A 14,231-nucleotide genomic window follows, 5' to 3' on the forward strand; every position below is an offset into this window, starting at 1 on the left:
TCACCTGGGAAGGTCAAGCTTTGCATGAGTATCCGCACCAGTAGCCTCAGCCCTATCCTCCAGGCAACCACGTTACCTGCAGACTACAGCCCTAACTCTCAAGCCTCAACCAGTAGTCATCGGCTCAACCCGGTCAATGGTACAGTCCGCGGGTCCCGAAACCGGGATTGCATGATGCCGACAGCCGGGCGTTGTCCACACTCCGCGACCTCTACCCAAATTTTTGTTCTTTGGCTTAAATACCTAGTGCAAAAGGTATGTACGGAAGCTCGTCCTTTGACCTGGCGAGATTACCCCACATAAAAAATATTCAAGGTCTTACTTTGCCTTGGACTCGCTGGAAGGTCAATGGCATCCAATGGCATCTTCAAGCCTCCTTCTTTCCGCTAGCTGGATTATAGCTAGGCCTAACAGGATGTGTGCCGCTAGGCAATCGGCGACTATGCCGGTCCCTGTATCATATCCATCGCCTTACGACGGTCGTGTACTGTAGACATTTTGAGCCTTAGTCCCCTACTCATGTGGTCATATGTGCTTGCGATGGAGTAAATGAAAAAGATATGTGACAACCATAAATGTGCACTCCGAGATAAATGACTCTTGGAAGCTAAGATGTATGTACGGTCTCTGGGTAAGCGAGGACTAGACATAAGCCTAGACCTTGTGCAGAGTCAAAAGCGACATCCCTATAGACCCAGGACGAGGCTTATGGCTGTCTGGTCTATATAGAGCATCAGATACTGCAAAACGTGTTTTGTAGTCTTCTGGAAAGAAAGCAAGTGATTACTGCGATGTTGGACATCGTAACAGGGCTATACTGCGGACTTCTGGCCGACCCTGTGCTAGAGCAAAAAGAGGCTTGTCTGCGACTGGCCATTTTGATTTGAACTATATTCTGTGTTCCTGCCTCATCTAGCTTGGTTGATTACTAGTTATACGCAGTAGGATTTGCCCAACCACCGACTTGACAGGCGTAGGCTAGCGGGTAAAAGGGATAAATGAAATAGCCGATGGTCAGTTCCCCGCTCTATTTTGCATTCTAATGCGGGGAAATATACCGATTTCCCTGTAGATCGGCTGCAATCCGTACTTGGCAGACAGAATTGTATGATCCACCGGCCTCTGCGGGGATACAAGAGGACGCCTCCAGCTGCAGCAGTAGTGCTACCAAAGAGATGACCGGGGTCTATGGCACACACCCAATTCCGATTTTTGGCCTTTGCTCATCATGCGGAAGACCACTCTGTTTCTGGCGGTCACTTTTGCGACCTCGAATGCCCAAGGCAGAGCCCTAAGATCGTCCTCTCCCGCTACATATGGCACCACAGACGGAAGCGACTATATCCTGAAGACTGGCTATCTGATCGGGAACGGGAAGCTTGGAGGTAACACCCCAAATTATGGTGGATACTGCCATTTATGGTCGGTGGACTGAAATATTATGTTGTAGTAATCCCGTTCGGCCCACCAGACACCGAGAAGCTGAACCTGAACGTCGACAGTCTGTGGTCCGGGGGTCCATTTGAGGTCGAGGTTTGTTAACAATCTTGATACTGCCCTCATTCTTGCAATGTGTCACTGAATTGCTTGTGGGACAGAACTATACTGGCGGCAACCCTTCGTCACCGATCTATGATGCGCTACCAGGGATCCGGGAGAGAATCTTTGAGAATGGAACCGGTGGTCAGTTGAACTCAACCCCAGAAACACGATTGGGATACTTAGATGCTGCTCACAGGCATGGAAGAATTACTCGGCAGTGGGAACCACTATGGTTCCAGCCGTGTGTTGGGGAATATAACCATCGCCTTGGACGGAGTCGAAGCCTACAGCAAATACAAGAGAACACTCGACTTATCTGATGGCGTCCACAGAACGAGTTTTACCATTGCCAATCGCACAACGGCAGCGCTCAAGTCGTCCATTTTTTGCTCATATCCCGATCAAGTCTGCGTCTACCACCTTGAATCAGCATCAGATGCGCGTCTGCCCAAGGTGACAATCAGCATTGAGAATCTCCTTGTGAACCAGAGCCTCCTGCAAACGTCTTGTGAGAGCGAGGCCAAACGGGCTGTTTTGCGGCATTCTGGCGTCACGCAAGCCGGTCCACCAGAAGGGATGAAGTATGCTGCAGTTGCAGAGGTGGTAAATCCTCGATCTTCTGTGACAACATGTCTGGGCGAGGGTGCGCTTCAGATCTCCTCTCGCAAGAAGCAACTCACGATCATCATCGGCGCGGCGACGAATTACGACCAGAAAGCAGGAAACGCGAAGAGTGGCTGGTCCTTCAAGAATGCAAAAGACCCAGCATCAATCGTGGATGGAATTGCCTCTGCTGCTGGTTGGAAGGGTTATCAGAGGCTTCTTGACCGTCACGTCAAAGACTACAAGAAGCTAATGGGCGATTTCTCGCTCGAATTGCCGGATACGACAGACTCCGCGAGCAAAGACACATCTGAGCTGATTGAGAAGTACTCGTACGCCTCTGCTACCGGCAACCCGTATCTGGAGAACCTCCTCTTGGATTACGCCAGACACCTCCTGGTCAGTTCTTCCCGGCCCAACTCCCTACCCGCAAACCTCCAAGGCCGCTGGACCGAATCGCTCACCCCGTCATGGAGCGCCGACTACCACGCGAACATCAACTTGCAGATGAATTACTGGCTAGCAGACCAGACCGGGCTCGGGGAGACACAGCACGCTCTATGGAATTATATGGCGGATACTTGGGTTCCCAGGGGCACAGAGACGGCACGCCTGCTATACAACGCAAGCGGATGGGTCGTGCATAACGAGATAAATATCTTTGGGTTTACGGCCATGAAGGAGGACGCGGGGTGGGCGAACTGTAAGTCCCCCAGACCAAGCTCTAGAACGTACTTTGTTCCTTAGGCATGCACTGTAACTGACCCGTTATCCATCTGGTCTGGATAGACCCTGCAGCCGCCGCCTGGATGATGCAGCACGTCTGGGATAACTTCGACTACACCCATGACACAGCCTGGCTGGTATCGCAGGGTTACGCGCTCCTCAAAGGCATCGCATCATTCTGGCTCTCATCTTTGCAGGAGGACAAGTTCTTCAACGACGGCTCGCTCGTTGTGAACCCCTGTAACAGCCCCGAGACTGGGCCAACAACATTCGGCTGCACGCACTACCAGCAGCTAATACACCAGGTTTTTGAAACCGTGCTTGCAGCGCAGGAGTATATCCACGAGTCCGATACCAAGTTTGTCGACTCCGTGGCCTCGGCCCTGGAAAGACTAGACACAGGCCTGCACCTATCTTCCTGGGGCGGTCTCAAGGAGTGGAAGCTGCCGGATAGTTACGGTTACGACAATATGAGTACGCATCGACATCTGTCACACTTAGCGGGATGGTATCCGGGGTACTCGATTTCGTCCTTTGCGCACGGATATAGGAACAAGACGATACAGGATGCGGTCAAAGAGACCCTAACAGCACGCGGGATGGGCAATGCGGCGGACGCCAATGCTGGATGGGCCAAAGTGTGGCGGGCTGCGTGTTGGGCACGCCTGAACGACTCTTCCATGGCGTACGATGAGCTGCGGTATGCGATTGACGAAAACTTCGTCGGGAATGGGCTGAGCATGTATTGGGGAGCGAGCCCGCCGTTCCAGATTGATGCGAACTTTGGCTTTGCAGGGGCAGTGCTGAGCATGTTGGTGGTTGATTTGCCAACTCCAAGGTCCGATCCTGGGCAGAGGACCGTTGTTCTGGGGCCCGCGATACCGTCTGCATGGGGGGGAGGCAGGGCTAAGGGGTTACGATTGCGAGGTGGTGCGAAGGTAGATTTTGGCTGGGATAAAAGGGGTGTTGTCAATTGGGTGAATATCGTGAAGAGAGGGAAGGGGACAAGCAGAGTCAAGCTGGTCAATAAGGAAGGTGACATTCTTGCTGAGATGTAAACAGGCGTCCTTCTGGGTTTATTGAACTAGGGCACCGCCTGTCAAAGACAGCCCTGAGGATTACGCCAGTAGTTGAGACTCTATAAGTCATAAATCTCAATGGCAGGATATACTAATAGCACCCACTCCATCTGTCTCTGGACGAAGTGGTCTGCCCAACTTTAGCATGTATCCGGGTTGCCAATACGGCAAGCTGTGCGTACCGTCCTAGTAAATGCATATTCGCAAGAATTGGCACGGAAATCCGCTCGGGCAATCAGGATAAAAAGACAGACCCATTTGATTATCATATCAAGGGTGTAGCATCGAAGGTAATGTTCCTGGGTTGCCTTGGGAGAAGAACATTGGGCAACGATTATCCAAAGGGTGATCTTGTGCGAGCTATACGCAGGCAATGGCTCAGGTGGACGCTTTGTTCCGAGCGGGGACTTGGAGAGCATATAGACTTCAATGACCGCAATAAATAACCAATCTGTGCATGGTTTCAGGGTAGTATTGCGCACCCTCTATATCGAGATCGGCAATCGGTCTGACGCTTCCACATATCTGCTCAATAGGCAGGCAGTTAGAAACACTAAGCATCCTCATAGCACAACAATAATTGTCCTGTAAATACAGAAAACTCTCTATACGCGTCCATGAACGTGTCTACTGCCTCCTGTATCCCGTAAGATCGACACTAAAAACAGTATGGTAAATTCCTCCCTCCCATCTTGCTCAAGCATTATTATACCCCGTTGGCGTCGTTCCCATTATATTCTCCAGATCGATAGAGCTCTCGATACCTCGACCCCTCCCTCTTAAGCAGAATGCCCGGCTCATCGAATTCCACCAGCCTGCCCGCTTCAAGCACGGCGACTTCGTCGTAGTGGTGGATATACCGAAAGCGATGCAGGACGGAGAGGATCGTGTACGAGGCAAATTCGGTCTCGAGGATGGACTGCATTGTCGATTCGGTTGCATTATCGACGCTAGCCATGAACGCGTTCAGTCAGTGTGCGCCAATGAACGGGAATTGTAGATGGGTTGGTGCAAGGGGACAGACCTGCTCGTAGCCTCATCTAAGATCAACACCTTTCCTGGTCGAACCAGCGCCCTAGCAAGGCACAGTAACTGTCTTTGGCCGGCGGAGAAGACATTCGCGTTGATTTGCATATCTAGCCCTGAAAAACTGTCCCTGCCACTTTCTTGTTGAACAATAACATCCCACAGTCCTACTCTCTTCAACGCAGCCACAATACGTTTATCTGGGGCATTTCCCCACGGATCGATATTGAACCTCACACTGCCAGATACCAGGAACGGATTTTGGGTTATGATGTTCAGTCTCTTTCGGATTTCCTCGCGGCGGTAAGCCTTCAAATCTAATCCATCAATCATCATGGAGCCTTTCTGGATTTCCACCAGTCGCAGCAGAGCAAGGAGGAGGGTTGTTTCCCGCTGCTGGAAAACCCGACAATGGCAACTCTAGAGCCAGGCGACATGGATAGAGTTAAGTCTTTGAGGATGGGCGGTGACGATGGCCTGTTCAATATCAGTTTCGTTGTCTGCGTGGAATAGTCATCAGGGAGATGAGATTATTCAGGGCATCAAGCTCCGAATGAAACCTACAAATGACCAGCCATAACGCCCTCAAAGCGTATATCTCCCTTCTCCGGCCACGAGTACGGCAACTCTGCAAGCCGAGCTTGAGAGACATCATCCTCTTCCGGCTCAGCCGTCTTCACATAATTCTTTACGCGCTTCACTGCGCCAATACTTGTCTCCATTTCCGTCCAGAACCTTACCAGGTTCATAAGACTCGAGTTAAATGTCATAACCGTAACAAGTGCGACACCGACGTCGCCGGCCTGAAACTTGTCTCGCAAAAGCACAACTGTGGCAACCAGAATCACAGCCAAAACTGCAACAAGGAGATCGAGAACAAACCCGAGACACTTCTGGATGCAGTATTGAAAATACACCGGCCTCTGTGAAAGATTCAGCAGCTTAAGTGCACTTCTCTGGGACGAAGCATGCCATCTAAATGCGCGGATGGTCGCAGCACCGGAAACAAGTTCGGTGAAGTGCGTGTATAACGGCGCTTTTGCTTCGATGTCTAGCAGCCGCATTTGACGCGAGGTACGCAGGTACAGAGACTGCGTAAAATAGATCGTGATCAAGATGAAGGGGATCGTGACGGCGAGATACTTGGCGGAGACACACAGGATGAGGAGCTTTAGGACGCACGTGCATACCGCTTGACGAATGTTAGGAAAAGGGTTTTGCCATTATGTAAAAGGGAAGAGGGAGGTACCAGCAAGACAGCTGAGGGCATCTAGGGGCAGAGACATGTCGACCAGATCCAGGTCCTGGCTAAATCTGTTTGTTATGCTGCCAATATCGACTCGTTGGAAGAACTGGAGTGACGCCCTGTGTGTTTCACATATATCAGCTTTTTCTTACCATATACCCTCGTCCAGATGCAGCAGACACACCTTGCTGTATTATCCACGAGATCATTGTGTAGCTTAAGGGCTGACTGGGAAACGATGTTAACGAAAACAAGCCTGCAGTATGACGGGCACAGATCAGCATGGGCGGGTCTACCTGATACGAGCAGAAGGGACTCACCGACACCCCATGATCATAAGAATCATTCCAAATATGCCCAGAAGCACGTAAACACCGAGATACATGCCCGCCTGGGCATTTGGAATCTGGCATTTGCCTCTGTCCACCAGTCGAGCCAGATTGCTGTACGCCCGTTAGCACTGTTTCCTGCCGTATAGTGAAAAGTGTGACGAGTGGTTGGAGGGAGACTTGCTAGAAAACTCTCGACAAAACGACCAGGCTATAATCAGGTGAGAACACAACAGTCGTCCGACCTCCGGCCTTTACATATTATGTGTAGACGGAGAGATCGCCGTTACGGCGGGTGGGATCGCTGGGGGCCTCGTGGCCTAGGAGGTCGTCGTTCTCACTGGGAACAGCCTCGTTTGCGCGTTCTTCAGCAGTTCGGTCTTGCTCGACCGAAAAAGGAGTAGCCATCACTGTTTCACTAGACCTACTATCAATAGATGATGTCGGTTTCGGCAGCGAGGTCTGCAGTCCTTGGATATAGGTACTCTTAGCCATAAGGTCCTCCAGACTTCCTTTATCAACGAGTTGGCCACTTTCCAGGACAACGATCTCGTCAGCATAGCGAAGGAGGTACCCTATCGTCCTCACGTACAGTTAGCCATACCTACCAACTGAGGTCTAGAAATACCGCGGATAATTAGAAGAAGAGGAACATGCCCGAATGCGTAGCAAGCACAACCGAGCTCCCAATCCTTCGTGAGAGCCCTGTTTTCCCAAAGAGATTCCGTGCAATAATCTCAGTCCCTTCTGCGTCAATACCACTGAAGACGTCGTCTAGAAGGATAATTTGGGCGCGGGAATAGAGAGCTCTAGAAAGGGCCTGTCCAGAATCAGCATACGCACTCTGAAAGACTGCTCTCAGGTCAAGGCTGGGTATAGGCGGGCATACAATTCTCTGCTTCTGGCCTCCACTCAGTGTCATCCCATTATTCCCCACGGCTGTGGCATCGCCGCGCGGCAGCCTCGAGAGGTCCTTTTCGAGTCCGCAGGCTGATATGACTGTCCGATACCAGGTTTCATCGGGAAGGGATCTGCCCACAATATTCGCTTTGATGCTCTGGCTCTGCAGCCATTGTGTCTGAGAACAGTATGCGACTGAGCCACGGTATACCCAATCTGCATGTCCAGACGTAACGAGGGTCTCGCCGAGAATGCTCTCTAGGAGAGTTGACTTGCCGCTCCCGATTGAACCGGTTATCATCGTGATTCCGTGGTTGATTGTCAGGCTGATCTCCCGCAAGACGGGGGCTACACTTTTTTCCCAGGTGACAGTGTATCTGTTGAATGTCACCAGCATTTTTTGCTCCTCTCCCTCAGCTACAGCTGGCATATCCTGAAGTGCGGTTAAGGTATTCTTTTTCTCCAAGGAATCCTTGAGGTCCTGCTCGGGAATATCTTGGCCATGCACGGGTACACTGCAATACTCCTGGATCCTCTCGAAGCACCCCAAGCATTGGATGACAGCAGGCACCGCCTGGATAAACGTCAGCACCGGGTTCGTAACGCGAGATCAGCGATAGTGATGTGAACGCCTGCGCAGCCAAAATCGAGTTATCGTTGCGGACGAGCGCGATGATCACATAGATGGCGAAGGTCGTCATGGGGGCGAGGTCAGAAGGGGAATTTGCTGCAGGTAGACTCAGTATTAGCTTATAGAGAACTCTCCATCTCACTGGGACGGTGAGAACGAGTAGCAAGATAGGGCCGGCGTACAGAGAGTGATGGTTCCGATAAGCAATTTGCGGAAAACAGCAGAGGTCGCGATCTCAGCGTGCCGTAGCCCCTGCACAATGCTGAAGATCTTCTCTGATAGCCCTAACATCTTGACGGCTTTAATGTTCTCAAGCGTGTACGAGGTTAGTCCGAGTCTGTCTTCGACCTTTTCAATCCAGAGACGCTGGAACTTGTTTGTCAAGGTGGAGAGTTTGAATGTTGCTAAGATGAACACTGTATTCATTTGTGAGCTTCTACTCCCTCGTTCTATGATTCAAAGGACTGTAGACAATCGAATGAGTAAACGGAGCACTCACCAGCAACAATTACAGCCGGCGCCAGACATGCAACCCCAACCTGTCTTTCCAGCAAATATACTGCAATACCGATCTCCGTCAGACTAGGCCATAGCTCATGAAGCAATCTAAAACCGCTGACAATCCGCTCAACATCCGTCCCCATGAGCGTGATAGCAGTACTTCCGCCGAGATCGACGGCTCGCGGGTGCACAGTTTGTTTATGGATGAGACTGATCAGCCCACCTCGGAGACGAATAATGAAGCGAATGTTCTGGTATCCGTAGAGGGCCGTGCAGACAGCCTGTCCGACATAAACGAGGGCAAACGCTCCTATCAACGCCTTTCCCGAATCGGCTGGGGCATCTGGTCTTCCTACCCAGGAGACTGTCGCGTTGATGAGGAAGGGCTGGCAGAATGCGAAGCCTGCGACGAGGAGGCGTGGAATTACGGCGGAGAGGAAGGGCTTCAGGTAGGCTTAAACGCTTGCGCGGAGGAGGGCATATCTGGCTGTTTTATCTGATAACTCCATTCTTCAGCAACATTTCTTTCCCAACCAGACTGAATGTCACTTGAGTCTTACCCGTAGTCGCCCAAATATATTCCAATCTTTCTCTAACCACTTCACTATCCAACGCCGGGTCCAGCTGCGGTAGATCATCCACAGACAGAACATGAACATACCCGCGTCGAAACGTTCCAGACAGCCAGGCGAAACTCGCGCACTTCCAAAGGCCGCTGAAGGACTCTGGTGTAGCGGGAATGGCTTTTCCTATTTTCCTCGCGGGAAGGATGTTAGACGTCTTCTCCGTTGACTCGAGGATTGCGCATAGTAGGGTAGCCACAAATCCAGCAGTAAATAAAATAGCTGCCCTGTTGGCCCCTGGGATAAGCCATAGAGTTCGCACGCGCGCGATGCCGAGCGGCGAACGCGCAGATAGGAAGAGAATCAGGAGCGTCGAGGGGCGGAGCGAGCGGCAGTGGTGGATATACGAGAGGACGAGTGCCGCAGCAGTTGCAAGGAGTTCCAGAATATCGGCAGGAAGGGAAACAGCATTCCGCAAAGTTGGAGAACGGAGCTCTCTTTCAGAAAGGAAGACGATCTGGGGAATGAACAACGCCGTGAGAGAGATCTATACAGCCATAAAGATAAGCATCCATACCAAAGATGCTTGCAACATGAAAAGGCCATACAAGCTTCGCAGCCAAGAGCGCCGATCGCTGGATACGACGAGCCTCATTCCGAAGCTGGCAATGTGAATGGCGATAAGAGCAGGAATAGGACCGCGGGGAGACAGGTTAGGAATGCGTCTTCAAAAGCGAGGGTGAAGTCGAAGGTGCGGCAGCTGGTGCTGACTCTGGGGCCGAATGAGCTGTCTTCGACGCAGGAGAAAGACATGTCGCCTGTTTCTTGGATCCCTATACAGGCAAAGACGGCTATGAGGGGTTGGTTACATTTTATCTACCTGGACCTTCTCTTATCAGTTTCTCGAGCTGCGAATAGCAGGCGTCTCGCGCAGCCACAGCAGTCAAAAATGAATCGCAGAGGAAGGGGTCTCCAGGATTGGGGTCGAGCCACTATCTAGAGGGCAAAGATCATTCGGACAGAGCGCTCAACATAAGACTTTGATACATTGCTAGTCTCCAGAATATTGTGATTGGTTGCGCCAAAGCAGCGCTATACTAGGGCATGGTTAGCCGCCTGCAAGGTAACATCGTGGATTGTTTCCCCCAAGTCAGAATCTAGCTCTAGTCTTATCTCGCAGTTTTCTCTCTGCTGCCTATACAGCATGCACCCTCGCAACATACAACATCACCCAGACCGCGGCCATTAACCCTGCCGTCACAACAAAAGGCAGTCCCACCCAGTATCCATCGCCCTTCAGCCCGATCTGGTAAATGAACGGCCAGAAGGGTGCCCCAACCAAGTTACCTGCCGCTTCCATGATTCCCAGAACAGAGTACGTAATTGCGCGATGTTCCTCTGGCGTAGAAAGCGTCATGATTGAACGGATAGATTGGTTGTAGCCGCTGCCGAAACCGTAAAGGATCACACCTGTAGTTGTTAGCGATGAACCAAAAGCTACGGTGAAAGAGCATACTGATAACAAAGAGAAAAGGCGACCTGAATAGAGCCATTCCTGCGCTTCCAATGGCAGAAAGAAGAGCACTTCCTCGGGCAAGCGAAAAGTGCTTGGCCAGCCCTGTCGCTGGCTCTATAAACTCGTGTTCCGTTTGCCGTGCTCGCCCTAGATACTGCGCGAGAAGCCGGTCTACAACGGGTAGAATAAGCAATACCACCAGGTGGGTTGCATTCTGTAGAGATAGGAGATACCCAGACTGCCCAAACATAAGCATCTATGAGACCACGCCGCATGAAGGGAAGATACCTGCGAGAACGACCAGTCAAACACCTGCGATGCGTAGATGATCAACAACGCCATGACACCATCTCCCAAGCACCGTAGTGCATATCCCAGAAGAATAATGACAAGACCAATCTGCCCCTTGAAAAGGACCATGGCAGTGCGCATCGTGTGCAGCATGGACTTGGCCTCTGGTGCAGGCGCAGGATCAGGCCCAGCATCGGGACGGGCCTTTGCCCCGATGGGGCAGTCATTGGGAAACAAGAGAACCAGGAAAAATGTAGAAAATACTAGGCAGGGTCCTAGCACGACCGACGCCCAGAGATGCGTGTTCATGATGGCGGAGCTGGCCGTATAGCCAAGCACAGCGCCCGAGTACGCGGCTGCCTCCATAAGGAAGAACCGCGTCGGTCTGCAAGCATCAGAAAGAAGATCTTCTTCGAAGGAGAGGTACCAACCGCAGTTCTGCCGGCGAATAATCCGCAACAAGCACGTACAGCAACGAGCCGCCGACAGATGGCCCTCCACCGACCAAATACCCCAAGGGAGTCAGATAAATTAGCTGCAGCGGCAGATTTCGACCAAACCAGCAAATAAGACTGAACCAGACGTCGCACAAGATGATCCCAGTGACCGACAGTAGCAGGACACGTTTAATACCCCAGTTCTCTGCGAGAGCAGCATAGGGAACCCCCAGAAGCAATCCAGGCAGCAGCGCCAGCAGCCCGACGACGCCGCGGAGCATGCTGAGAGAAGACTGAACGGGTTCGATCTTGCAGTCGAGCTCGTCTGTCCCGGGGCGAGTGAGTCCTCGCTGGGCGTAATGGCGCTCGCAGAGCAAGTCTTGCAGAATGCTCGTTGTTGGGGGCACCGACATGGAGCCGCCGCCATTGATAATAAATAGCGTGATGAGACAGACATAGAAGACAAATCGGTTGTTCTTTTCTTTATCGATGGAAGAAAATGATGGTGATAATGTTGGTGATGGCGGGAGAAGGGGGGTGGTTTCGCTAGCAGACATTTTGTTGGGAAAGGAAAGTCTGACTTTCCTGACAGCGTCAAAGGCGACTATAATACTGTCCAGATGTATAAGCTGACATGTGGCGCAGTAATATAATCCCCTAATCGGTACGCGCACTCAAATTAATCCGCCCGCCTTATCATTTTTAAACAAGTAAATACTGATATCAAAACCACTTTATCAGAAGCATGCATGAAGTCGTCTTTAAAGTAGTGCATTTTGAGGAAAATTCTATTTCCAGTGGACTTTGAAAAATACTAAATCGAATTTAACGCACAGCATATATATATTCTATAATGTAAGAGCAGTGTGCGGCCAGGCATACTCTCAACATGACCGTAAAGGTCATTATGGCCTGTCCCATATTTCAATCTGCCTGGATCGTTACTATATAGCTGGCTCGCCCCTGCATACCTTGCTTATACTCTAGGATAGTCATCATGGTACTAATTCTAACCAATATCATTATTCCAAGTACCAGCTTCTAAACCTGGAAACAGGAGTTAACTTGCTAATATCTAAATACTTGAGAGCTACTCCTAGGCCATGCCAGGAAAGTAAATGACCTCATTCGAGAACCTATACCGACTAACATGCTATTAGTGAAAGTAGGCTCAGGGTATATTGAATACTGTAGAAAGACAGGTTGATATATATCAAATATAACTAGTAGCAAGGCTTGCACAGAAGTAATAGTTATCTTCACTAAGGGACGGTATGTGGGCCTCTTCAATTGTAGTCGGTTTGGCCCTATCCAGGCGGTTCCTCCCACTGCCACTCATATGGGCTGTTGCACGAAGGGCATAATCCAGCACCGATGAAGCGTGGAGATGCGGTCAACGTTGTGGGATTATGTTCTTATTCACAGCCCACATGATAGTGTATAATCACTTTTAGGCCAATATAAAGTCGTTACGTACGCTCCTACTGCTATTTATGGCGTTCAACAATGTCAAACCGCACATACAGAAATGGCCTGGACAAGATCATCAAAGACTCTCTGCCTCACTATTTAGGCCTCTTATCTTGCTCTGTAACCCTAAAGCTTCTGCAACACATGAAATTCTGTCTTGCTTCCACCACTTCACGACAATTGCATATAGCTTTGACTTCATATTACCTTTGCTAAAACCTGTCTCCCTCAGTGTTAATAGTACAAAACACCTGCGCCGTGACGGAACTCGATAACGATCCAGCTGTACCGGCACATGTTTCCTTGAAAATAACCTACTGCCGAATGCACAAGGCAGACGGACAGTATGTAGCCGGGCAAGTACACGGCTTAGCCTGCAAAGGATCGATGCCTTTCACAACATCCTATGTCAGCCATATAGACCACTACCCATAAATAAGACTAGGATATCGGAACGATAACCTTCCATAACGGATGACGCAAACTTTCTGGTATTCCACGTGTCAACCAGTTCTATATGTCTCTTTTAATTGCGTCTACATTGCGAACCATTCTATGATTTGTGGCAAGATTGAAGCGATGTCAAGTAAGGTTGACTGAATATGCCTACAGATGACGTTCATGTTGGCCATCATTTAATCATAGTAACAATGGTGCTACTCTTAAGTGCGCTGCCGGCGCTCTGTTCTGATGCTTTTGGGACTGCGAGACACTTCTTCGGAATGTAAGCAGCCTTACTCTTGAGCAACCTCGGTTGAATCGCGGCGAGCTCTTCTCACCTCCCATTTATTCATAAAACGTCTCTGAACTGGGTCGTCAGAACTTTCTTTTCTTACCTGCCGATCTACATTATATACCCATACTGATTACGATGAGAGGACGAATTCCGCTGCAAAGTCCCGACTCTGGCAAATCTATAGTAGCGTTGCTTTCTGCCTGTAAATGATAGGGAGCCGCTGACCAGCTGCTCTCACAGCAACTAATACCACTACTTGGCCACGCCGGATACACGGACCCACCGATTACCTCCAACACCCTAAGCCTTGGCTTCAGCCAGCGCTTTAGATGATCTAAGGGTACTTACCACCGACATATGCCCGTAATCCCATTCCATTTGCAGTGACTAAAATGCCAAGGCATCACTCCGTTCAGAACGGTAGAATCCTCAGATGGCGTCCGTCTTTGTAGATCAGCCCTAGCGGATAGATTGAAATCCTCTCGGTGAGACGCTGAGCCTCCATGTTGGTTTTACTCTCGAAAAGGCAGAGAAATGACTTTAATTATCCATTCAGAAAGAGATTATGGCTACCTCTAGACTGGCCATCGATGGCGCCGCCGAATTGGATCAAACCACGAACTGGATCCATTCCG

General features: G+C 50.4%; 2 protein-coding genes across 2 annotated transcripts, besides 1 other annotated feature; one reads left to right on the top strand and one right to left on the bottom strand.

Annotated features, from left to right (window-relative positions):
- Positions 1-14,231: part of a sequence feature (contig 1.141 1061..203328(1)) that runs on past both edges of the window.
- On the top strand, positions 1,229-3,929 carry ANIA_08149 (protein afcA; the record flags this gene model as incomplete). The annotated part of the gene is made up of 5 exons (XM_676326.1): positions 1,229-1,385; positions 1,451-1,533; positions 1,599-1,683; positions 1,739-2,848; positions 2,935-3,929. The coding sequence occupies 5 exons, from the start codon at positions 1,229-1,231 to the stop codon at positions 3,927-3,929; spliced, it is 2,430 nt and encodes an 809-aa protein (XP_681418.1).
- ANIA_08150 (uncharacterized protein) lies at positions 4,657-11,947 on the bottom strand (the record flags this gene model as incomplete). Its single annotated transcript, XM_676327.1, has 18 exons — positions 4,657-4,900; positions 4,975-5,321; positions 5,387-5,453; positions 5,541-6,168; positions 6,226-6,341; positions 6,407-6,450; positions 6,543-6,682; positions 6,842-7,126; positions 7,311-7,884; positions 8,036-8,178; positions 8,265-8,498; positions 8,582-8,986; positions 9,144-9,693; positions 9,724-9,871; positions 10,370-10,616; positions 10,663-10,900; positions 10,951-11,338; positions 11,424-11,947. The coding sequence occupies 18 exons, from the start codon at positions 11,945-11,947 to the stop codon at positions 4,657-4,659; spliced, it is 5,322 nt and encodes a 1,773-aa protein (XP_681419.1).

The sequence above is a fragment of the Aspergillus nidulans genome, chromosome II (genome assembly GCF_000011425.1).
Source record: "Aspergillus nidulans FGSC A4 chromosome II".
Taxonomy (NCBI): domain Eukaryota; kingdom Fungi; phylum Ascomycota; class Eurotiomycetes; order Eurotiales; family Aspergillaceae; genus Aspergillus; species Aspergillus nidulans.